The 27,549-nt window shown below is 35.3% G+C and overlaps 1 protein-coding gene across 9 annotated transcripts in view; it reads left to right on the top strand.

Moving 5' to 3' along the window:
• Nucleotides 1-27,549, top strand: part of Gphn (gephyrin) — a 380,642-nt gene that overhangs the window by 71,651 nt on the left and 281,442 nt on the right. For all 9 annotated transcript variants that reach the window (XM_070031737.1, XM_070031733.1, XM_070031738.1 and 6 more), the window contains exon 2: nt 26,018-26,096. In XM_070031737.1, coding sequence (XP_069887838.1) covers nt 26,018-26,096 — 79 coding nt within the window. The remainder of the gene's footprint in view (nt 1-26,017; nt 26,097-27,549) is intronic.

Below are 27,549 nucleotides of genomic sequence, written 5' to 3'. Positions count from 1 at the left end.
ATTCTACATGTAGAAGACTGAATCTTGAGCCCCACCTCTCATCCTGTACAAAATCAACTCAAAATTAGTCAGTTCTTGATATAATTTTTAAATATATTTTTTATTGTAAAGATACCTTACAGAGGGGTTACAGTTACAGGAGTAAGGTAATGAGTACATTTCCTATCAAGCATTGTTACCCTCTCCTTTGTTTTTCCCCTACCATCTCTTCCCTTCCCACCTTTCCAACTCCTCCCTCCCCACCCCCAAAATTTGTAAAGTTCATTTTCAACATAGTGTCTTGTACATCTCATTGTTACAATGGGTCAACTGTATCCTTATTTCAGCTTTTTGTTATTTCTCTTCCCTTCCCCAAATTAGAAAAATGCACATACAAAAGCAGGGCACAAGAATCAAATACAGTGACAACAGGGATTATACCATGGGGGAAGAACATACAAAAGAAACAAAAAAATCACATAGTACATTTTAAATACATTAAAAATAGCAAGAAAGAAAAAAGCAGTTGTGTCCCTATCTTGGGGTTCATTTCACTTAACTTCATCTTATATGGTCATATGTACATAGCTTTTGACCTTTTTTGCTTGTCCTAGACATATACTAGTTTTTGCAGATAAGGGAAACCATGGGACCTATGTAATTTTGGACCTTGCTTACTTTACTTAATATAACTTTTTCCAAGTCTTTCCATTTCCTAACAAATGGGGCAGATTTATTCCTTCTGATGGAGGCATAGAATTCGTGTGTGTGTGTGTGTGTGTGTGTGTGTGTGTGTGTGTGTGTGTGTGTGTGTGTACCACATTTTCTTGACCCATTCATCTATAGAGGGTAGAAGGGCATCTTGTTTGGTTCCATATCTTAGCTGGTGAATAATGCTGCGATAAACATAGTTGTGCTGGTAGCTTTAGTATGGCCTTGTTTGTGATCATTTGGGTAAATGCCCAAAAGTGGGATTGCTGGGTCATAGGGGAGCTCTATGTGTAGTCTTTTTTTATTTTTTTGGTTGTGGGGCTTGAACTCTGGGCTTGGGCGCTGTCCCTCAGCTCTTCAGCTCATGGTGAGTGCTCTACTGCTTGAGTCACAGCGCCACTACCAGTTTTCTATTGGTTTATTGGAGATAAGAGTCTCACGGACTTTCTTGCCTACGCTGGCTTTGAACCATGATCCTCAGATCTCAGCCTCCTGAGTCGCCTGGCTTATGTGTAGTCTTTTGAGGAACCTCCTTACTGCTTTCCAAAGTGGTTGAACAAGTTTATACTCCCACCAACAATGCAGTAGGGTTCCATTTTGGCCACATCCCCTCCAGTATTTGTTGTTATTAGATTTCTTGATTATAGCCATTAATATAATTTTTAAATAAATTTTTATTTGATATGTTAAGATTTTACTAAAGCTTTTTATAGCTAAATAAATGTCCTATCATTATGTGTAATTTCCTTTGCCTGTTCAAAACTTCACCTCCTATTCAAACTGTAAAGAGTACTAAATCCTATATGTATTATGTTTTCTTCTATACACACACACACACACACACACACACACACACACACACACACACACACACACACACACACACACACACACACACACACACACACACACACACACACACACACACACACACACACACACACACACACACACACACTTTTTTGTCGGTGGTGGGGCTTGAACTCTGGGCCTGGGCACTGCCCCTGCGCTCTTCAGCTCAAGGCTAGTGCTCTACCTCTTGAGCCACAATGCCACTTTTGGTTTTCTAGTGGTTTATTGGAGATCAGTCTCACAGAGTTTCCTGCCCGGGCTGGCTTTGAACCGCGATCCTCATATCTCAGCCTCCTGAGTAGCTAGGATTATAGGCATGAGCCACCAGCACCGGGCTCCTATGCATGTATTTTGAACACAAAGTTTTAGTTCTAAATTAGGCACAGTAACAATAAGAGATAATAAAATATAACAATTAAAAGAGTATACTTTAATACACGTTGTGCATATATGGTCTCAGAATGTCTCACTGTACTGAATTCACTGTTACTGTGGCGATGGATATTGATACTTAGGTGATAAAATGAAGTGTGAATGATGTCAACAGTTTTAGGTTACTACTGACATTCTGGCAATATATCAGGAAAATCATCTGCTTGGTTATCATCCTGGATCATTGTGCCAAGATGATGTAGATGATTAGATGTCAGGAACATTTAATAGCAGTTATTGGGGTTTCTTACTCACTGATGCTATTTTACCTGGAACTTTTGGGAAGAAAATTATAATCTGAAGTTGTTTCTTTTCAGTTTACCCTAGTATTACTGTTTATAATTCTTGGATGATCATACAAGTGACTTTAATGCTAGGTTCCATCTGAAGGATTTTATTCCATAATTTCATCCTTTAATATTTGTGATTTGAAACTGTTAGCAAAATTGTCAATCTCCTTAATGTTGGTTCTGTTTCATTTTCACCTTCATCTTTCTCTAGCTCTCTAGATGACTCAGCAACTTTTCCCAATTCCTCTAATTTCTCATTTGTTATCACTTCTCTGTTGTCTTCAAATTGTTCTACTTTTTCTTTAAGCATGTTGAAAAATCATCCTCTTAACAGCTTGTTTTGCTGTATGAATGATTTTTCAAGTTTTCCATTGATTCTTGCAAAGCCTTTAAAATCACTCACAACTTAATGAGTTCTTCCAGTAGGCATTTACAGTTTCTGGTTTAAATTCATCCAGTGTTCATAAACATTATTGGGTCAAGACCAGCCAATGATTTCCAGCATTGTATTATGGGCATATTATGGTATTCATCAGCTGTTGATTGAATGATAAATTCATTTGACAAACTGAATAATACCAAGGAAGAGGAGATGCATTAAAAATTGTATATCAAGATAAATATATAACTTCAGCATTTTCATTTCTATATCATCTTCACAATGGTTTTTTATTAATAGGATTTTAAATCCTAGCTTTTCCAAGTATTTTTCCCTCTTGGATGAAGCTTTCATGGAACCATTTTTAAATAAGATGAAATATTTTTCAATCCAAACCTGGTTTTTAAAATTTTTTATTTTATTGTAAAGATTCTGTACAGTGAGGTTACATGAGTAAGGTAGTGAATACATTTCTTGTCAAGCATTGTTACCCCTTCCTTCATTTTTTTGCCTACTATCTCTTCCCTCCCCTACCTCCTTCACTCTTCATTTCCCCCCCTCCCCCTGCCAAATTGAAAAATTAATTTCCAACATAATGTCTTGTGAGTCTCATTGTTGCAATGGGTCATGCTGTGTCCTTGTTTCAGTGTTTTGTTATTCCCTTCCCTTCCCCAGATTACATAAATGTATATACAAAATACAAGGTACCAAAATCAAATACAGTGACAACAGGGGGAAGACATACAAAAGAAAATCACACAGTACAGTAAAAATAACAGCAAACCTCTTAGGTCTACATCATGGGGTTCATTTCACTTAGATCATCTTATATGGTCATATGTACATAGCTTTTGAGCTTTTCTGCTCATCTGATAAGATAATCCCAGATGTATACTAATTATTGCATATAAGGGAAACTATGGGACCTATATTTCTTTGGGTCCAGCTTATTTCACTTAATATGCTTTTTTGCAAGTCAACCTGTTTTTTAATATGTGTAATAACTCCTTACTTGCAGTATTGGCTTGGTGTCACCTTTTTTTCAGAGGCCTTGATGAAATCTTTACTTCATATTTCCTGGTATGACACTTTTTTTTTTTTTGGTCGGTCATGGGGCTTGAACACTAGGCTTGGGCACTGTTCCTCAGCTCTTCCGCTCAAGGCGGGTGCTCTACCTTGAGCCACAGCGACACTTCTGGTTTTCTAGTGGTTTATTGCAGATAAGAGTCTCACAGAGTTTCCTGCCCGGGCTGGCTTTAAACCAAGATCCTCAGATTTCAGCCTCCCCAGTAGCTAGGATTACAGGTGGGAGCCACCGTTGCCCGGCATGATGCATTGTTAATCATAAGATTTTTTTTCTCTTTATATTTTGTACTCAACCATATGCTTAATGGGTTTCCATCTTAACTACACACTTCTTTTTCCTTCAGAATTTCATGAATAGAAAATTTATTCTTAGCATAGATCTTAGCAACTCTAGCATAGGATTAATGTTCATTTAAATGAAACATTTTAATGCTTCTTTGAGATACATCTGAATTGTTAATATTACTATGTGTGGTTTAGGACCATTATTAAGTAAGGTAGGAGTTACTTGAACACAAGCACTGTTACACCAGTATAGTCAATCTAATTATTGAGACAGCTACCAAGTGACTATGGATGGATACCATATACTGTGTGAGAGAAAGAGATGATTCATGTTCTTGATAGGGTTGCATGAGATTTTACTACAGTACTTGGAATAGTGCCTAATTTAAACCTTATGAATTACTTGCTTCTGGAACTTTCTTTTTAATGTTTTCTCTTGTAGCATAATTACATCATTCAGGGATATCTTGATAAAGACTAATTAATGCTGGTTTCACCAAAGTGAGTTGTTATTAAAAAAGCAGATTCAAGCTGGGTGCTGGTGGCTCATGCCTATAATTCTAGCTACTCAGGAGGCTGGGATCTGAGGATCATAGTTCAAAGGCAGCCTAGGTAGTGAGACTCTTTTATCTCCTATAAGTCACCAAAAAAGGCTGGAAGAGCTATGGCTTAAGTGGTAGAGAGCTAGTCTTGAGCAAAAGAAGCCCAAGGACCAGCAAAAAAAAATTTTTTTTAATTAAAAATAAAACAAAACCAGTACCTGAGTCTCTCTGGCTGCTTGCTTCTAGTGATGTGGTCTGCTTTACTATTTATATTGTGGTGCTATCTACCATGCGGCCCTCATAAAATATTGATTTGCCCCCAAATTGGTTTGTTTCCAAAATTGTGGACTGAATAAACCTCTTTTCTTTATTAAGTATCCTGCCTGAAGAATTTGTTACAGGAACAGAAAATAAACTGACATTCTCCATAATTTCCTTTTGCTTTTTTTTTTAGGTTTATTCAAGTAGGAACATTTTGCTTTGTTAGTTTCTTAAAGTATGAACTTAGATTTTGATTTAAGATCTGTCTTTTCTTTTTATGTGAACATTTACTATTATAAATTTTACTCTAAGCACTGCTCTAACTGAACTGATATTAAACTATATAATTTACTGACATTAAGTATATACAATACTACTATCTACTTCCAAAACTTTTTTCTTACCTCAAGGAGACTATTTCAAGTAACTAATCATGCATTCCCTCTGCTCTTCAGTTCTTGACAATCACTAATCTAATTTTTGCCTCTAGAGATAAGTGTATTTGGGATACTTTACTTGTGAACTCATGCAGTATATAGCCTTTTGTGTCCAGTTCCTTTAAGTTAGCAATGTGCTTTCAAGGTTCATCCATGTGTAGCATATATCTTTTATTGATATTTCATTCTGTTTTAGGGCTAAATGAATTTTATGATGTATAACTATATATTTACTTATTCCTGAATATTCTGAATTGCTTCTGCCTTTGGATATTATCAGTAATACTACTATGAAGAAAACTATACAAACACCTCGTTGAGCTGGAAGTGTTCAATTCTTTGAATATATATTTATATGTGTATGTACATAGAAGTATAATTAATGAATTATATTGTAATTCTATTCTTAATTTTTAAAGGCATTATAATGTTCATAGTAACTGCAATATTTGACATTTTCACTAAGTGCAAAAGGGTGACAATTACTCATTTTCAATACTTGCTTCTTTTAGGAAAGCAAACTTTTTTTTTTTTTTTTTTTGTCGGTCGTGGGGCTTGAACTCTGGGCCTGGGCGCTGTCCCTCAGCTCTTCAGCTCAAGGCGAGCGCTCTACCATTTGAGCTACAGCGCCACTTCCGGTTTTCTGGTGGTTTATTGGAGATAGGAGTCTCACTGTCTTTCCTGCCTGGGCTGGCTTTGAACTGTGATCCTCAGATCTCAGCCTCCTGAGTAGCTAGGATTACAGGCGTGAGCCACCAGCGCCCGGCGGAAAGCAAACTTTTTAATGAGTAGTAAGTGATATCTTACTATAGTTTTGGTTTTCACTTATTTAATAACTAGTGATGTTTAGCATCTTTTGATAGACTTACTGGCCATTTGTGTATCTTCCTTGGAAAACGTATTCAAATTCTTTGCCCACTTTAAATTTTTGGATATTGAGTTGTAGGAGTTTGTTATATATTCTCATATTTATCTCTTAGAGATTATATAATTTGTAAATATCTTTGCCTGTAGGTTTTCCATTTGCTGATTTTGTACTTTTAATACGCATAATTAAAAACTTGTGTTTAGTATAGATATCTACTTCAATTTTTGTTGCTGGTTCTTGATATTTTCAATAATAATGACAAAATCACTATCATGAAACTTCCTCATGTTTTGTAGTTTTAAGTCTTACATTTAGGTCTTTGATACACTTTAGTTATATGGTACCTATTTTGATGCCAACATTATGTATGATATGATAGTTTTGTAGTATGTTTCCAAGTTTTGTAGTATGTTTTGTAGTATGTTTTCAAGTAGTATGCTTTCCTGCTCAGGATTCCTTTAGTTATTTTATAGAATTGTTTTCTGGTTTCATATAAATTTTAGGATTTTTTTTTAGTTCCATATAGAATTTTTTTAATTGTATTGATTCTGTTTAGTACTCAATTTAATGTATCTATTAACATTGACTTGTCCAACTCATAAACATGGGGTATCTTTTCATTTATTTATGTCCTCTTCAATTTCTTTCATGAGGTATTTTATAATTTTTATTATACAGACCTTTCATCTTCTAATTAAATGTATTCCTAGCTAATTTACTTAGTAATTTATAGCTATTGTAAAAGGATTATTTTCTTGGTTTATTTTTCAGATAATCCACTAAGTATAAATTATTGATTTTTCTGCATCCTAAAATTTCGCTACTTTTGTTTATTCTAATAATGTTTTGATAAATCCTTTTTAGTGTTATTTTCTATATATAGGATCATGTCAGCTGTGAAGACTGATAATTTGGCTTCCTTCTTTGCAGTGGGGGTGACTTATTTCTTCTGATTTCTCTTAGTAGAACTTCTAGTACTTTGCTGAATAAAACTTGTGTAAGTGGATTAATTAGCTTGTTATAGTAATTTTTTAGTTTTGTCCTTTTCAGTATGATGTTAGTGGTTGGCTTGTATGATCTTTACTGTATTGAAATATTCTCCTATATCTATTTATTCACCATTTCTGCATCTGTTGAGGTAATAGTGCAGTTTTTTTTCGTTCTGTTAATGTATACCACATTTATTGATTTCTTTGTATTGAACCATCCTTGCATCTCTGTGATGAATCCTATTCAAATGATGTTGGTGAATAGTTGATGTTTAATTGTGCTATTTGATTTGGTTTGCTAGTATTTTACTTGGTTTAGCTTTCTCTTTTGTTGTGTCCTTCTGTATTTTTGGCCTCAGGATGGTGTTGACTTCATTCAGGGTTTGGAAGGATTCTTTTAATATTTTGGAGTAATTTTAAGAATTGGTATGCCTTCTTTAATATTTGATAGCATTTACCACTGAAGCTATCTGTTCTGGACTTTGATTCTTTTAAATTGATTCAATATCATTACTTATTACTAGTGTGTTCAGGCTTTCTGTTTATGATTTAGTATTGGTAAGGTGTATATGTCCAGGAATTTACCCATTTCTTTTTTTTTTTGGTCGGTCGTGGGTCTTGAACTCTGTCCCTCAGCTGTCCCTCAGCTCTTCAGCTCAAGGCGAGCGCTCTACCACTTGAGCTACAACGCCACTTCCGGTTTTCTGGTGGTTTATTGGAGATAGGAGTCTCACGGTCTTTCCTGCCCAGGCTGGCTTTGAACCGCGATCCTCAGATCTCAGCCTCCTGAGTAGCTAGGATTACAGGTGTGAGCCACCAGCGCCCAGCTGAATTTACCCATTTCTTTTTGGTCATGAGTCATTTGTCTTCATGTTCTTGAAGCTTATTGAGTTTCTTTACAGCAGTATTTTATATTCTTTGTGCATTGGTTTGCACATGTTAATTATTGCCATTTGTGGTGCCTTATTTTGTCTTCTTTAATGAGGTCATGGTTCCCTGAATACTCGTATGATACTTGTACAATTTAATCTTTGTATTGTAAGATTTAATAATTTTACTAGGCTTTATAATTATTTTCATGTATGTGTTAGTGATTGTTCTTCCACCAATTCTAGTAAGCAACATATTTCTTTCCTGTGATCTAGTATTTCAGAGGTAGATGGTGCTAGAGGAACCCATGTCACAATTTTTTGAACTACCGTTACAACCACTTTTTAAAAATTTCATAATTATCTAGGAAGACAACTACTCTTTCTGTGTTGTGTTTCCTGTGGTTTGAGGGTGAGCAGTCCTGTGGCTACTAACACCACAATGCTGCAAACTTGGAGCGACAACTCCTCAGACCACTGCAGGCACAGTAGGATGACCAGTAGACCTAATTTGGATCAAGTGCCTCAGTTAATGGTTACTTGCCTGAGAACAGGTACAGTGCAGCTCTGCCTTGTACTCCGTTTCACTGTGGTGGGCCTACTGCTGAGTTTCAAGTCTAACATCACATTTCTCCCTATATTGTATTGCTTGAAGTTGCAGAGGTGTGATTAGGGAGGCCCTTTACTTGCTTTCTTTGGTGATGCTTTTACTATATACTAAAACAAACACTATGGTCTGTTATCTAGTTTCTTTAGTTGTCCTTGTTCCTGTCTCCTCTCCCTTAACCCTCCAGCTGAGGATTAATCCTATTGCCTTGTTCATGCTAGGCAAATGCTTTACCACTGAGTTACATCCCCCAGCTTTTCTTTATCTTTTTTTTTTCTTTAATTACCTCCTTAGCTTTATTAAAGGTAGATTAGTGCTTGAATAACTGTGCAAATGAATGTTTCTGTGGGGGAGGTGATTGTTCATTCCTTGAATCAAATTTTATGTCTGGTATAAGGTAAGAGTCCAACTTCTTTTTCTCCTATTTCTGAATTTAGATAGTCCTAACAATTCATTTTCATTTGTCTAAGGTTGTCTATTTCATTGGTTTTACCACCCTTATCAAATTCGTTAGACTGTACATGAAGAGTTGTGTCTGGGGTTTCTATTCTGTTATATTGGTCATTATGCCTGTTTTTAAGCCAGTTTCAGACTGCTTTCTCTAAATTTCTAGCATATTTTGAAATTGGGAAGTATGAGACCTCTTTCTTACTTTTCAAGATTATTTGGTATTTCGAGAATTTATAAGAAGCCATGCAAATTGTTAGGATGGATATCTATTCTTTCTTTTTTATTGGTTTTTGGAAGTGTTGACATTGTAATTCTAATAATCCTTCTAATCCTTGAAAATGTTTGCCTTCAATTTCTTTTGGCATCTCTTGATAGCTTTCTAGATGGAAGTCTTTTTTAGCCTTTGGTTGATTTGTAAGTAAGTGCAATTATTTTTCTTAATTTCTTTCTTGGATTATTCATTATTAGTATAGTGAACCTATCATTTTTGTGCGTTAGCTTTGTATCTTGCAACTTCGGTGAATTCAGCTATTAGTTTTAATATCTCCTTTTGTGGAAAAAAAATTTCTTCATGAAGCCTAGTTTATTTTTTCTTTTTGTAGCTTTTGACGTTGGTGTCATAACTAAGAAACCATTGCTACTGAAGCAATGAAAAATTCATGTAGCTCTTCTATCCCCAGACTATCATGTTTTGATTTATACATTTCAGTCTTATTTTGTGTGTGTATATGAGGTTATATTTTGAAGTATACTCTTAAGAAACTTGTTCCTTGATCAAAATATTTTGAATTACACTGTACAAAACTTGTTTCTCATGGATGAGCATATGCTTATATTTTAAATTATACTGTAAGAAACACATTCTTTGTCATTATATTTCCCTACATCATTAAAAACTCAAAAAAATAATGTAGCTCAGTAGCTCATGCCTGTGAACCTTTGTATCTAGAAGATACCTAGAAAGCTGAGATCCAGAGGATCATGGCTTAAAGGAAATCTAGGAAATTTTTCATGAGTTCCACTTCAGCCAATAACTGCTACTGGTGGTACACACCCATCATTCCAGTGATTCAGGAGGCTGAGATCAGGAGAATCAAGGTTCTAGGATAACCCAGATCCCCACCCCCCCAAATTGCAAGATCTATCTTAACAGAGAAAACAAGGTATGCTGGTACAGATCTATCATCCTAGCTAGGGCGGAAAGTATGAATAGAAATAAAATGTCCAGGCCAGTCCAGACAAAAAATGAGACCCTGTCTAAAAACAAAACAAAATAGCACAAAGGGCTAGAGACATGGCTCAAGTGGTAGAGCTCCTGAATTCAAACCCAAGTACAAATAAATAAATACACACATAATATACTAAATGCATAAAAATCAGTGCAAAGTAACTTTTATTTTTGTCAGTCGTGGGGCTTGAACTCTGGGCCTGGGCTCTGTCTCTGAGCTCTTGAGCTCAAGTCGAGCTCTCTACCACTTTAGCCACAGTGCCACTTCTGGTTTTCTAGTGGTTAATTAGAGATAAAAGTCTCATGGACTTTCCTGCCTGGGCTGGCTTTCAACTGTGATCCTCAGATCTCAGCCTCCTGAGTAGCAGGATTATAGGTGTGAGCCATCCATGCCCAGACAAAATAATGTTTAAATAGTGATTTCATTTAATGCCTGTAACATAAGTAATCTTTCAGCATTTATACATTAGGAATATCCAGTTTTCAGTTTTATGAATGATGTTAATTATGTTTATGAGCATGTTAGTATAAGTTTATAAACTATTATGTAATTTTATGAAAAAATACCATTTTCCTAAGATAGAGGGGATGGGATTTAAAAATCATATATTGATGGCACTTTACTACTTTGCTTCTATTTTCTATTAAATACTATTAGTGATGGCTTTAAATAATTTGTTGAATTATATGGCATACACTTGATGAACTGAATCATCTCTGTTTTTCTTTAAAGCAAATTTTTTTAGATAATAGAAATTTAATAATACAAAATAACGTAAAAATCAAATGTTAAGGATATTAGAAATAATATACATAATAAATCCAACATAGTACCCATAGTGCTGCAAGGTTAGACTTTATTTTTATATTATTTGCCAATCAGGCTGCTTTTGTAGAGATTCAAAATTTTTCTTTTTGTTCTAAAAACATCTGGACTGTAGACATCTCTAATGAAACCATGTGATAGTTGGCATACTGTAAGTGGAGCTTTGTGACCATCATCTTAATGACCTAACTACATCCTCTTGTAATGGAAGTAAGAGAGGCAAATATTCTCCCATAGTAGTTAACCTGATATTGCCACTGAAGCACATACATACAAGGAAGTGAAAAATCAAAGGGCAATTTTGTTTTTCTTTAAAGCAAAATTTTTAACATTTTGTTCTGTTTCTACATAGGTCAATTAAGGAATTTTATATTATTTCATCTTAAAGTTGTAAAGAAATAAGCTTATATTCATTTACAACTAACAATCTGATCATAGTCATATCTCTGTTAATATGTCTTCTAAAAATAATGCATCACTTATGTAAAGTCAGTTTCCCATTGTCCACTGTGATTAAGTAGACCTCTGAAATTAGGCTGTTGTGGCTTTAGAAAAGTATGCTTGATTTTTAATTTTAGTCTGTGTATCAGACTAAGCACTATATTGAATTAGCTCATTTAATTCTTCCAACATTAAATGAACAGTAGTTATTTTATCCTATTTTTAGATGAGGAGTTCTGAGTTTTACAGATTTTGCTAGAATCCATGCAATGGAAAAGTGCTAATGCTATGATTGTAATATAGGAGCAATTATTATTTTTTTTAATTCTTTATCTTTTTATTTAGGAAAATAATCATGCTAAAAGCAAGTTGTATTCTATATAGATTTTCAAAGAAAAGATTGATTGTGCTTTTTGAATTAAAAAAGATAGGGTATCTTCCAACCTCATTGACCTAAACCTTGTGGAATATAGTACTTCTAAACTAAAAACACACATCAAAAAGAAAAGTTATCCCAGAGGGACGGTTCAGAAGTTGTCTTTAGAAGGTTTTAGGATTGGCTAATTTCTGCTATTGTCCCACTGGCTGTGGCAAAAAGAATAGAGCTCTGCCTAAAATGTCTCCAGTTCCCTGCAGATTCTGCAGGCAACACTCAGACGACCTGGGTGCAGGTTAGCTGAGCAAAGCCTGGACCAGCAGCAGGCATGAAAACTGTCTCACTTGCTCTATGTAGGCACACGAGACAAGTGTCCTTCCCTCCCTCCCTCTCTCACTGTATCCTGTCTCCAATCCCTTCTCTCTAGTCAAACTCAGAAGCAAGCTGGTTTTTCCCCAAATTGAGCCACTTTGAGTACAAGATGTCTATTTGTTTCAATTATTACTCAGTGTAAATTACAAATACATGTTTTCACTTCTACAAGGAGCAATTATTTTAACACCCCTTTGTAATCATAAATTACCCAAATGTAGGTCTTTTAAGATTTCTGTTCTCTTCCTCCCATTTTTATATAAGCTTCATCCCTGAAAGTTTGCCTTCTTTTCTATATATTATTTCTATTAGTGTAAAAGCTGAGAGAACTTATATGTAATATATGTACATATGTGTGAATATATGTATGTGTTCAGTTGTGAATATTTACCCATGAGCTCAATTGAATGCTAATTTTACACTATTTCAAATGAGGATTAATATTAATATTAAAAATAGCTTTTTAAAATGGTATCTCATCTGCATTCAGGTGCATTAAGCTAAGTCTGAGAGCCAAACATGTTGGTTGGCATCTGTAATTCTGGCTACTTAGAAGACTGAGATCAGAAGGATCATAGTTTGAGGCAAGTCTGGTCAAAAAGTTTGAGAAGCCACAACTCGACTTGTATAGGCATGTACAGGTGGTACATGCAGGAAGCACAAATAAGAGAAACATGGTCCAGACTGGTCTGGGGAAAAAATGCAGAAAGACCTAGTTGTCCAGTGGGAGGAACTCTAAATGGAGTTGAATATATTTTTCCCAGCCACTGGGTATCAGAAATCCATTGAAATGGACCATGAACCCCAACTTTCTATGACAAGTAGATAATTACCAGGCCAGTGCCACTTGTAATACTAGCCACTTTTGAGGCTGAAATCAGGAGGTTTGCAGTTAGTGGCCAGCTGGAGGCATCCTTCTCAATTGGTATCTAGGCATGGTGAGTATCTGTCATTGCAACTACATAGGAAGCTGAGATTGGGAGGATCTTGGTTCCTGACAAGTTTGAACATAAAAGTCTGTGTGACTCCATCTCAGTGGAAGCAGCTGGACTTGGCAGCATGCATTGTTGTCTCAGCTATGACAGAAAGCCTAACATATGGATTTCAGTCCAGGGTGCACCCAGGCATGAAGTAAGTCCCTGTTTAAAAAAATAACCGGTACAAATAACCAGTACCTATTCCACAAAGCTCTGGAAGTGTGGCTGGCTCAGTGGTTGATCACCTGCCCAGCATTCGCAAGACCCCAAGTTCAAACCCTGGCCCTGCCAAAGCAAAATACAAAACAAAGTAAGTGAATGACACTTGATGTTGACATTTTCCTTTAAAAATGCAGGGGTTATGTGGTTTGAATCAGAATGACAAACAAGGTTTTCCTATTGGTAGGATATTTTGACCCATGACTATGCATACCTGCTAGTGAGTAAGATGCATTCTTGTGAATACACCAAGAACTGGAGAAAGTAAGTGTGAAGCTGTTTAGGGTTGCAGTTTGGACACTATTCTCAGTATTCTCAACTTGACTACAGTTAAACAACAAAACCAAAAATAAGGAGGGTATTCCTGTGCTTATCAGTACAATGATGCTTCAAAGCCTGGGCTGCCAAGAACTAGCAGAACCTGCAAACTTTTCATTCTCTCTCAGGAGACTTTCTTCCAAAGTGTGGTCAGAAAATTCTATAAAACAAAGAAGGCTAAGAAATATATGACAAAACAGCTGAGATTCAGTGCCTTATTACTCTGTGTGTCTTGTAATGAGAAAAAATGAGCAAATTAAAATATATAAAGAAGAGGCTGCAGAATATGCCAAACGTTTGGTCAAAAGAATGAAGAGAGCTAAGGTGATATCTGGCTGAAATAGTAGAGTGCTTGCCTGGAAAGTGAGAAGCCCTTAGTGCAAACTCCAGTGCTGGAGGGAGGGAAACAAAAACCTGTATATGATGACAGAGTTCTGAAATCCCTACTATTTATAAGGATTGCTGTGTGCAAAGTCAAAGTAAGAGAATAACCTGGGGAAAAAAGTGTGACATCCTATCTGAAAATAATCTAAAGCAAAAAGAAACAAGCCCATGGGTTAAGTAGTAGAGTGCTCGCCTGGCAAGTAGAAGACCCTGAGTTCAAACCCTAGTACTGCCATTTAGAAAAGAAAGAAAAAAAAAAAAAAACTGAAAAAAACCCCCAAAAGCCTTCAAGAATAGATTGTGAAGAGATGTACACTGTTCTCTCTGGAGAGAATTTACTTGTACTACTTGTACTTCTGAGTCAAATCAGAATTTTAAGAAAAATCCATCAATCAATCAATAGCACAAGACCACCCAAAATTAACATAGTTACTTTGCAGACATCTGATTGTAAAATAAAATCCTCTGAATGAAATCTGGTTTCTGGCTCTCATGGAAATGTAATTAAAAATAAATTTAAATGTCTTTTTTTAAAGGAAGTATTTTAGAAAAGCAGATTCTACTTCAGAATATTATACTATTTATACCCAAGCAATGCTCATAGCAGATTTATTTTTAAATTTTAAGCATATGTTTTTGTTATTGTTATTAAGTTAGGTAATACTTGTTCTTATATTAAAGAAAAATATTCAATGTCTGCACTATAAGAATGACAAATCAGACCTATAGCTTTAGGCATAGGGACCACTGCAATGAGATTTTTGCTGTTTGGCAGAGAGATTAGAGAATTCTAAACACATTATGATTGGCAAGTGAAATTTATAACCAGTGAGCAAGCTGGGGACCACTGGATGGGAAATTTAGATAGATGGTCAGGAATAAGGGGACTGGCTAACTTGAGTTTTTGCTGAAAATATCCGGTTTTAACCACCAGATTCAAGATGACAGCTGACTGATTACCCACAGGGTGAGGAATGAGTCTTAATTAGAGAGATAGCGAAACCAAAGCTATCTCCCCTACCCTCTTCTTTTATAAATTCAGATTGGTCCAGGACTATCTTAAGAGAGTTATGGGAAAATAAAAGAATACAATCTAAGAGGTATATAAAACAAAAAATCAGAAAATACTAGAGCAGTTCTGGTAACACATTCAGGATACCTAGAATTACCGAGATAAGTACATATAGGAACTACTCCAGTCTTTTTACAGGATTACTGCAGAAAGTCAATCATAATCCTGTGTCTTTACTTAGACATAGGGTAAACAACAACACAACCACAGTTTTCCACTGATATTATTCATACTACGTGTAAGCACATTAGTTAAATCTGCAGCCAGTCACAGTCCCCACAGGGCTCTAGGGCTCCCACACAGACTGATCAGTTTTGGCCAAGAAAAGAATATTTTGGTAGCCCTTCAAATAATGAAAGTAATTTTAATCATTGTAAACCTAATCTTTAATAAAAATTTTCCAGATAAGATATAAATTCAGAATCAAATATGTAAAGGGTGGTCTTTACTAGTAGTTATGTATTCTTTCCCCTCTTTGTTCTTTAGAAGTTACATGAAAGCATTTGTGATTCTGTGAATTAAAGTTTATTCCTTTGATTATAAAGCATCAGTTTTATTGTCCAAAGCTATTGGTGGTAGAGGGTGTGGGGAAGCTGAGAAAAGCTGAGGAAGAAATTATTGAATAAAAATCTCTTAGCATCAATATCAACATTTTTTGCTTTAGCCTTTCTGTAATGTCAAGAATACATAGGAGGGCTGGGAAGTTGGCTCAGTGGTAGAGCGCTTGCCTTGCATGCCTGAGGCCCTGGTTTCAATTCCTCAGCACCACATAAGCAAAAAGAAAAAAGCCGGAAGTGGTGCTGTGGCTCAAGTTGTAGAGCACTAGCTTTGAGCTGAAGAGCTGAGGGACAGCGCTCAGGACCAGAGTTCAGGCTCCACAACCGGACCCCCCCCCCAAAAAAAAAATAAAAATAAAATAAAATAAAAAAAGAATACATAGGAAATATACCCATTGCTATTTAGAGCAGTTGGTGGCAGTTGGGGAATCCTTTCCTGTACTTTTATTATAGTTCCATAACAAGATATTTAAAAACCATTCCAAACTGAAATTCTAACATCAATTGGATTGACACTTCTATAACATTGCCAGGCATATTTATCTTGAGGAAATTGGCATCAGACTCAAACTGGCATCAAACATACTTTGCTTTTAGTAAGTAAGTATTCTCAGTATTCTATTGTGTTAAGGAGAAGAATCTCAGAATTCCTTAAAGCTCTGTAATTTGATATTTGCTCTTTTGAAATCTTACCCATTAAACACTGAAATGTCTGTGTCATTAAGTCTCCATTCTCCCTATCATTGCCATGTTAGAGCAACATTACAGTTTACAGGGATGTTGTTTTGCTTCCATTATATTTTTTGTATTTCTACTAGATTAAAATTTACTTTAATTTTAAACTAAGTTTAGTTCTTAGTTACACTTGAGTTATAGAACAATTTCCTACTATCTGGTGTGTTTGTTATGGCCTACTATTTATGTATTGTTTTTTTCTGTGATATCCTTCTTCTAATTTTTAAGGCTGTGTATTAATTAGCATTTTTGTCACTCTGAAAAAAATACCTGAGAAAACTAATTTGGGGAGGAAGGATTTATTTGTCTCAACAGTTTCAGAAGTTTTAGTCTGTAATCTTCGGTTCAGTTGATTTTGGGCCCAATGCAAGACAGATTGTCATGGTGGCAGGTACATTTGGCAGTCTTCTTATCTCTTGGGAGACAAAAAAAGGGAAGAGAAGGTGTAACTTTCAAAGACACAGTGTCTCTTCCAGCTAGGCCAATGTCTCAAAATTTCTACCATCTCACAAAGTATTGCTACCAACTTAATACCAAGATGCTTCTCTTCCTTCCCCTTCCCTACCTTACTCCTTCTCTCTCTCCTCCTGTTCTGTCCTCCTTCTTTCCCATGGGAATTGAACTCAGGGCCTGGAATTTATTTAGGCAGGCACTCTACCACTTGAGCCACATTTTCAGTTCTGTTCTTTGTCTTTTTTCTTTTTATTGTGAGAATACCGTACAGAGGAGTTACAATTACATGGGCAAGGTAATGAGTACATTTCTTATCACGCATTGTTGCCTCATCTTTGTTTCCCCTTCCCATACTCCACTTCTCCCCCTACCCGATTCTCCCCTCACCCCCCACCAAAGTTATAAAGTTGGTTTTTCGACATAACGACTTGTACATCTCATTGTTGCAATGGGTCCACCTGTATCCCTAGTTAAACGATTTGTTTTTCCCTTCCCCTCCACAAATTATACCAACATCAAATACAGTGAAAGCAGGGGTTATACCATGGGGAAGGGACATACAAAGCAACATAGAAATACTTAAGCCAAACTCTCTTTGAAATACCCCAAAGTCAGTAATTTGTTTGTCATTTTGTTACACTGTTTTCTTCTCCTTTCTCTTCTCCTTTCCTCTCCCCTTTTCTCTCCTTTCCCCTTCTCTCTTTTCTACCCTTACCTTCCCTCAGTGCCTCACATTCTTGTTCAGGTTTCTTGCTCACAGCTGGCACTCTGCCACTTAAACATTGCTTATTAACTAGAAATGGAGTTTTGATTACTTTTCTGCCCTGGTCTTGAACCACAATCCTCCATGTCTCAAGCTCTTAAGTAGCTAGGATTTTAAGTGTGAACTACCAGCATCTAGCTTGTTTTTCTTTTTTTAAATGGCTTTTCCTCACTTTTGCGTGTAAAAGTGTCCAGTTATAACAACTTTTTCCATAAAGGCCTTCAAACAGATTTTTTTTTTTTTTTTGTCGGTCATGGGGCTTGAACTCTGGGACTGGGCGCTGTCCCTCAGCTCTTCAGCTCAAGGCCAGCTCTCTACCACTTGAGCTACAGCGCCACTTCCGGTTTTCTAGTGGTTTATTGGAGATAAGAGTCTCATGGTCTTTTCCTGCCCGGGTTGGCTTTGAACCATGATCCTCAGCTCTCAGGATTACAGGCATGAGCCACCCGCACCCAACCAAACAGATTTTTTTTTAGCACTTTAAACAAAAATTCACTTGTTCCTAATAAAGCTCACTGTCCTCCTCCCCATAATTGCTCCATACTCCATACTCTTTTTTTCTTCTTTTTTGGAAAATTTGAGGACTATGCAAACTAAACAGTGTGTTTATAGTATGATGATCTCTCATGTACCTATCATCTATATACAGTAAGTACCACTTTGACCTTCTCCTCCACTCCCTTAAAATATATCTCTAAGATAGGTCTTTAAGTTTTCTTTTAAGTTTCGTTGTTTCAGTGTATGGACCATTAACATCTATTGTCGGATTTCTTCCTAAACTTTTCTGTATTTTAGATGTTATTGGTGATTCTTTAATTTTTAATTTTATTTTCCAGTTGTTCATTGCTAATATATATATATATGTATATATACAGTTGACTTTTGTATATTAGTCTGTGGTCAGCCACTTTGCTAAACTTATACATTATGTTTAGTAACTTTTATATAGTTTTTGTCAATGGATAAGATGCTGATAAAGACCCTGCCTTATGGAAAAAGTACAAAGACATTTGCAGGCCAGGGTAGGAGATGTGAAGAAAATCCTTAGGATGCAGTATTTGATGCTTTTACTTAAGTGTTGGGTGTGAGGAGTAGGTAGGGGAATTCTGCCTGTATGTGAGTGCTTACAGGTTAAGCCATGAGGTTTTTATCAGTTAAGCTGCTCAAATGGCCCTTCAGTTGTCTACATCCTTATACAGTATCAGAGAAGAAAAAAAAAGAACATTATCCTGATAATGTGGACCTAGTTAAAAGTCAGTATTGTAGAGGCTACTCAATCAAAGAATCAAGAAAGGCAGAATAAATTGTGTTGGCACTGTGGATATAACTGACTGAACTAATGTTAGAAATTGTTTGGGGTGAACCATGTGACTAGTTCTGCTCAAAGCTTAAACCGTCTTGGTGCTTGCAGTTTTCTCAGTCTGCATTCCTCATATCCATTATCTCCATGTACTAATTTCAGCTACTTCCAGATGAAAAATAGTACTCTCAGGGAACTTTGACGAAATGGACAGATTCAAATTTTTTTTTCCAGTTGCTGATGTCACTGTTCTTTCTAATTCCATGGTGTGGAGAAAGTTGGGCAAAGGAATTACCTAAAGTACTACAGAAGAGGGAGAGAGTTCAATGGTCTGTAGCTTTCCCCTGAGCCATGGTGCTTTCCAAATATCAGAACCTACATGACAGAGGAAGCAAGTGTAGGGCTTGTCATGATAGTGGAACCAGCTGGCACGAGAAAAAGCCTATACAATGCTCCTGATTTCCCTCTTACTCCTTTCTTTATGTTATTCTTTATTTCTCACATTTTCAGTGTAGGATTATCACCAGTCACTTTATGGCTTTTGCTGTAACTCTACAGATGTGCTTTCAGCCACTTTAGTCCATCCACATTTTGGTGTGAAGGAAAATATCTGGTAGATTTCAGTAAAATTTACAGTGAACAGTGACATAAAACTCACTTATTTATAAAGCTCTTGAACTAATTTCATATAGTGTACAGGTTTATCTTCAATGTTTGAGCTTGGATCAGTGAAGCAAAATGAAAAGCTGATAGTGTCCACTGGGTGGCAGCCACCTTCCAGCTCCAAGGACATCTCTGAAAGACCAACTGTGGCTTGGGATGATCAGCACAGTAGGGTGAACTGAAAACCATAGTTTTTAGCTTAGCCTTAGGATCGGCTTCTGCCTGTATGCCAAATCTGTTGACAGCTAGTTTTTGTGCTGCCCTGAAGTTTGGCAAGTTTGGCATCTTTTACAATTTTTTTTTTTTTAAACACCAGCAGGATTGGGGGAGAATATGCGCCAGAGACTATATGGAGATAGCTAAGTCTAAGATATTTACTGTCTGTACTTTTCAAAATAAAAGTTTACCAAGTTCTGGCTAGATAGTATTTTCAAGGATTAAGCATGTTATGTTTTTCCTTCAGTGTTTAGATATGACTAATGGCCTCATTTAAGTAAAATAGCAGATTATAGACACAGGCCTTTCTCTATGGGACCATGAATTGTGGGAATGATTATATTAGGAATGGCTGGGGCACTTATATTAATACCTAATGCTTGTTTCTAATGAGATGGACTGGATTTCAAGCTGTTGGTCAAGCCTGTACTATTCAGGTCACCACATGGATACCTGATTCTATCCTTTTACCTGGTGTTCAGAGCATATCCACTCTTATAGCATTGTCCAAAAATAAAGACCATTTCAGAAGCCATTACTAACAATCAGACCTTTTACCCCTGGAAAATGTTAGCCTGTTTTTCTCATATTGCAGGAGGTTTTACCCCATCTTGAGTGTACTATTTATGTTACTAATACTTTTTCAGGATACATCCTAAAAGTGTAGTATCTAACTAGACCAACTAATTAATGTGTGAAGGTTTTGGACTTCTGTGCTATTTGTTATCCAATTATAGTGTAACTATAATCACAAAGGTCAATGCTAGGGATCAGTAGTCAGAGTATTTGATGCAAGTTCTGTAGTTGGTTTGATTACTTTAAATATCAAATAAAAAGAATTCTGACTCTAAACCTTCATCTGCTCCTGGCATACTATATCTAGGCAAATATGACTGTCCTCAGAAAGGAACCCTATCCATTTGAATGCTTCTTTGCTAATAATCAGGGGGACTGAGAGGATAGGAAATTACATTGATCTACTTAGAAAATTTGGGATTTTACACTGACCATGCTACATATACATCTTTCTTCTAATAGAAGCCCTAGGCCAGCTGGATTGTACACTTTCTGAGTGACAGGCAAAAGAGTAAAACTGATGGCTAATGACTGCAGACTTTCTTTGTGGCTGGGATTTTAGGGATTCTAATAATTTTTTTAAAAATCCACTTCTTGTTTTCCAATTTCACTCACTTCTGCTCATTTATACTTGCCACTGCTGCCATCAAGGCTGAAAGCAGTTCTCTTTCTTTTCTTTCATATTCTGAGTTTTAAAAAGTAATAAGTTTTTTATTGTTTTTGTTAAGGGTTCTTTTTGTTTATTTTGTTTTGAGACAGGTTCACTCTATGTAGCCAGGGCTGACCTGGAATTTTCTATCATAAGGTCATAAACATCTAATTCTCTCAGCCTCTCAAAAGGCTGGGATTACAAATGTATACCACCACATCCAGCAGCAAGTAAATGATCTTGGAGAGTGACATTCTGCTGTGATTATATCATATGTAGAGGTGGTCTCTAGGGAATGGTTTTAAAATTAGTTAAATATTTTCAATTAACAAACCAGGTGTGTGTGTGTGTGTGTGTGTGTGTGTGTGTGTGTGTGTGTGTGTGTGTGTGTGTGTGTGTGTGTGTGTGTGTGTGTGTGTGTGTGTGTGTGTGTGTGTGTGTGTGTGTGTGTGTGTGTGTGTGTGTGTGTGTGTGTTCCAATATAGTATTTTGAAATATATGTGGAATGGTTAAATCTAGCTAATAAATTTCTAGATTACATAACTATACTTTTGTGCTGAGAACATTAAACAGCTACTAGCTCTACATATTTCAATAATAATAATATCACTGTATTATACATAACTATACTATATCTGTTAACTATAGTCATTATGTAGATCCTTCTATCTCTCTGTGATAAACAGTATCTTATCTTTCTATCTTTCCATCTCCCCCAGCCAACCCAGCCCCTGGTAACCACCATTGTACTTGGTACTTCATTGTGCTCAATCTTTTTTTTTTCCCCCAAACAGGAGTAAGATAATTTTATGTTTATTTTTCTGTACCTGGCTTATTTCGTGTAACATACTGTCCTTCAGGTACATCTGTGGTGTTTCAAATGATGATTTTATTTTTTATATATTCCATTGTGTAAATGTGTATCACATTTCCTTTATTCCTTCATCCATTGGTGGACACTTAGTTGTTTCTGTATCTTAATAGTTGTAAATAGAGTTGTAAAGTGTGGAAGTGCAGGTTGTCTTACTAATTGATTTGATTTCCTTTGTATGTGTACTTAATAGAGGAATTGATGGGTCATATGGGTATTCTATTTTTTTTAAGAACTTCTATAATAATCCCTAATTTAAGCTTTACTAATTTACACTCCCACCAACAGTGTAGAGTTCTCTTTTCTGGAATACTGGCATGTGAATAGTTGTTCCAGTTGATGTTTGGAACAACTTGGGGTAATAATTGCTGGAGATCATTTCTATTTTGCCATCTTATTTTTTCTTCTCTTGGCAATAGCTAGGAGACAATGGCAAATAATGTAAAGTGTAGAAAGTATTTTTAGTGTAACACACATAAGGAACACTCAGTAAATGATAGATTTTATTTGTGTCATTATTATTGCTGTTCTTGTGCTCTTATCTCAAAGGAACACATTATGCAGTGAGATTTCATTTGTTTTGATTTCTTCTATGTCCAAACATTATAGCTAGGCAGATACAGGGAACTATTTGAAAAATATTTAAGATCAGATGCAGAAAATAAAGATTAAGTAGAAAAATAATCAGTTTTAAGCTTTACTTGGGCAGTCATGGGGCTTGAACTTAGGGCCTGGGTGCTGTCCCTGAACTCTTTTGCTCAGGCTAGCGCTCTCTCACTTCCATTTTTCTTGTGGTTAATTAAAGATAAGAGTTTTACAGGGACTTTTCAGCCCCATCTGGATTTGAACCACAATCCTCAGATTCCAGGTTCCTGAGTCACTTGGCTTACAAGCGTTAGTCACCAGTGCCAGCCTAAGCTTTATTTTTTTGAATCAAAAGGCTGCACTGAAATTAAATAACAAATGGAAGATTCTATCAAAAAGATGAAAATTAAACTCATTTCTTCAAAATTCATGTAGCTGTACATTATAAATATTTCATGAAAGATAACATTCATTATATATACTACTACATTATAAGTGGAAAAAGGAACAAAAGGTGATTAGTACATAATGGTTGCCAACTATGACCTTTATTCTAGATAAGAATTATGAAACTACACAGAAAATTATTCACTAAGTAACCTATTAAAGAGTCTGCTTCACAAATATTTTAAATATGTACTGATTTTGCATATTGATTCTTACTGAGTATAGGCAATTGTGATTCTCATGTATGTGTGCATGTATTTTGTCTTATTAAATTTCTTTAGTAATGTTTTTTTCAAATAAAATTTTTGAAGGCAATTTTGTATATCAGACAAAAACAAGCTTTTTGGCTTGAAAGAAGAAAAGACTCTTCGTTCCTCTATAGAACTTCCATCGAACTCATGATATATTAAGATAATAGTGTCTCAACCACTTAACTAGAAAAATCTCTGATGTTGTTTTTCTTGTATAATAACTAGTAAATGGACTTAATTGTTAAGAATTGTGATAAGGCTAGTCTACAGTCTTCTAAGTAATTTCCTTTTTTCTCCTCAAAACTAATTATTATACCAACATAAACCAGATTGAGATGAAAGCTTTTATTTGCAGTTTTAGTGTGTATTTCTAATGTAGCTTCTCTTGTTTATTTGACTGTTATGATGGCATATTGGGTCACTTTATTTATCAGTGGACTAGGGACTATAGTAATTCCATTAGAAGATATACACCTGAAGGAAAAAAAAAACAGAAAAATCTGATCAGAAAGATTGATATTGATGTGATTTAAATGTGAAAAAGTAGTCATTAGTTTCTTAAAATTTGTACATTCTTATGACTCAAAAGAATTGTTTGCTAAAAAAATTAGTAACAGTTTACTAGGCAACTAAATTTATAAAAATTTTCTTGAGGTTTCTGATTTTGTAACTTAAAATTTATATATGATATGCATTTTAGAACTGTGTTTCTTAACAAAATTTGTTTCATCGATAGCTGACTAGCAGATCTTTAAAAGACCCAAAGGCTTATTTCATTTCAATTAAGCTTTCTAAACTTTCAGACTCGAAGTTTTTATAACTTAGCCACTTGCCAAAACAGACAAGAAACATTATGAAAACAAATTTTATGGTATAATATACCTCCAGTTGTTAATTAGTTCAGCTTGAAAACACCTTTTCCTACAGCATGTCAACATTTTTAATTTTTGGGCCTCACTCAGGAGGTAGTATAATGAAGAACATTTATTTTTAAATTATAAAAGGTAGAAAAGCAATCACAAGTCAACAGGTTGAGACCAATGTTTATTTAATATGAGTTGAAGATTACCTGATAGCTTACAAAACAATGGGAAAATGTCTTGAGAGTGAATGCAGACTCCTCAACACCACGTAAGCAAAAAGAAAAAAGCCGGAAGTAGCTCTGTGGCTCAAGTGGTAGAGCGCTAGCCTTGTGCTGAAGACCTGAGGGACAGTGCCCAGGCCCAGAGTTCAGGCCCCATGACCGGACCCAAAAAAAAAAAAAATTAGATAATCTATGAATGGAACAAAACTTATTTCTTACATAGATTACAAGTGATTATGATACATTAAAAATATTCTATTGATAGTGACAGTAGTGAGTTACCTAATATTTGTGTTCACAAAGATAAAAATATGTAAGTGAATCATTTTACTTATTACATGAGTCTTATGACTGAAATAATCTGGATGTTACACTATTTGGTTCCAGTATGACCTTTTTTCTTTTTTCTTTTTGTTGTGGTTGCTCTGTTTCAATTTGTAAATTTTCAGCTGATATATCTTCATATTCACAAATCTTGTATTTTACTCTGTTAGACTACATGTGAAACCTATCAAGTCTTATTTTTATATACTATATTTTAAAGGTTTTTGTAGACTTTCTTTTGTAGACTTCTGTGTGTCATCTTGTACTTACTCTTTTTTTTTAAATAAGTTTTTTATTGTGAAAATATCATACAGAGGGGTTACAATTACATGAACAAGGTAATGAGTAAATTTCATATCAAGCATTGTTGCCTCCTCCGTTGTTTTTCCCCTACCATCCCTTCCCTCCAATCTCCACGACTACACTCCCCTTCACCCCCAAAGTTGTAAAGTTCGATTTTTGTTTTTCAACAGTGTCTTATACATCTCATTGTTGCAATGGGTCCACCTGTATTCCTATTTAAACAATTTGTTACTCTTTTTTCCTCTTAATTACTATTAATACTTTAAGCTTCTTCTGATACTTGAAATTTCTATTAAATACAGTGTTATTTCTCAGAACAGTAGACATCAACATAAATGTCCTTTTTCCTTCACTCCATATTTAGAAATATATGAAGAAGTGCTAATTTTTCTCTAACATTTTCTGTTATTTTGGACTCCACTGGATTTTAATCTAACATGGCATCCTGGAAACAATAAGAGCTGTGTTAGTTTTCCTGTACCCCAGGAATGCCCTTCTTTTTCAACCTTCATTTTTATCTCAATGAAAAATTCTCCAAAAATCAAAACTATCAGCCGTCTCAGATTATCTAAGAGAAGAATTTTACCATTCTGCAAGTTTACTTTATCTTTTTAGTTTTTCATGCTATTTAAAAAAAAAAAAAAACCAAAGGATCTAGGGCCATGTCTCTTTTGTACTAATTAATATGCAAGCAGTGACCTGGCACTGTGTATAAGTAAAATTAATCTTGTAGAAGAACAAAATTTTAAACCTACATGCTTGTTAAGTTACATATATATATATATATATATATTACATGCATGTCTAAAGATACTGAAATATTGACTTTATTATTAAATATTAATATTTGTTACTAAATTTACCAAACCTGGTAATCAGTTTGGTAAGTGTTTGGAAAAAATTAAGCAAATTTTTATTTCAAAATCACTTTGGTCAGCAAGAACTAAAGTGTAACAAAAATTAATTTTCTCTTTCCTTTTCTTTTGTTAGTGAGTGATAGCTGCTTCAGGAATCTTGCAGAAGACCGCAGTGGGATAAATCTCAAAGATCTTGTACAAGATCCTTCCTTGTGAGTATTTGGTTTTCAGTACTAATTATAATTTAAAACTTTATTAGTGTTGCTTTTTCAAAAGAGATATAATAGCTTATGATAGATCAATTTCTTCATTGTTTTGTGCTACAGATAGTAAATTTTATGACACAGCATTTTTCTCAGGAATAGAAGAGGTTTATTTCTTTTTTAAAGGGATGATGCCATCATGTAAAACAATATTCACTCCTCTAACATGATATCTTGCCTATGTGGCAGTACATAGCAGATGAAGATAATTATGAGTCATTAACTTGCTTGGAAAAATTAGACTAAATTTCCTCATATCAGTTTTAAGCTTTGTTGAATATATTACTTTAATAATTATAACTAGAGATGTAAAAATAATTACTCATAATAATAATATATACTTGCACATGTTGAAAATGTTTCTTTTGTTGGGGCAGTTTTAGGGCTTCAACTCAGGTCTTTATACTTGCTGGGAAAATATTGTGCCATTTAGCTATACCTCTAGCCCATTTGGACATATTTGAAAGGTTACATATTTCATGTACATGACACAGGAATTTTTGAGTTTTATAACTTTTAGTTTTATTTTTTTGTTTGAGTCAAATCCATTTTGACCAGCCTATAGTCCATACTTAAATAACCACATTTTACAATTTATATTTACTGGCAAACAAGCACACTATCTTCCCTATGAATTGTATTCACCTAGTAAGAACATCCTTTCTCTTAAAACGCACACACACTCTTTCTCTCTCTCTAAAACAAAACTAATCAAGGCTAGTTAAGTCTGTACAGCTGGGAAAGAGAAAATTGAGTGCTTGCAGGTGTTTTCCTTAATGAGACATAATGCATGCAACAAATTATACTAAAACAAAAAATCAGTCTTCCAGATCATATGTAATCTACCCTCGTAGATACTAATAAATCATTAAGAATTTTACAAAGCATAAAACACAATGGTGTCTTGAAATTGAAAATTATTGATTTATTACTGATTGACCAGTTGTTTACAAAAATGTTATAAAGAGTGGCAGCCAGGAGACAGAAAAATGTGTATCTGGGGGCTGGGAAGGTGGCTCAGTGGTAGAGCGCTTGCCTTGCATGCATGAGGCCCTGGGTTTGATTCCTCAGCACCACATAAGCAAAAAGAAAAGAGACAGAAGTGGCGCTGTGGCTCAGGTGGTAGAGTGCTAGCCTTGAGCTGAAGAGCTGAGGTCCAGCGCCCAGGCCCAGAGTTCACCCCCATGACCGGACCCCCCTCCCCCCCCCAAAATGTGTATCTGAATGAGTTTCCCAACATGCTCATTCTATTTTTTTCCTCTTCTTAATCTGTCTCTCTTTTCCTCACTCAAAAGTATGGTCAGTATTTTTTCTTGCTGATAATTATCCATATGAAGATTATTAGTTGCCTTTTTCAGTCTTGTAAAATTTTGACTTAGAATACAAATACTCTATATAATAC

This window comes from Dipodomys merriami, unplaced genomic scaffold, assembly GCF_024711535.1.
Source record: "Dipodomys merriami isolate MVZ:Mamm:240054 unplaced genomic scaffold, mDipMer1.0.p SCAF_1, whole genome shotgun sequence".
Lineage (NCBI taxonomy): Eukaryota > Metazoa > Chordata > Mammalia > Rodentia > Heteromyidae > Dipodomys > Dipodomys merriami.
The sequence above is the reverse complement of the archived record's forward strand: the minus strand, read 5'-3'. Positions and strand labels throughout refer to the sequence as shown.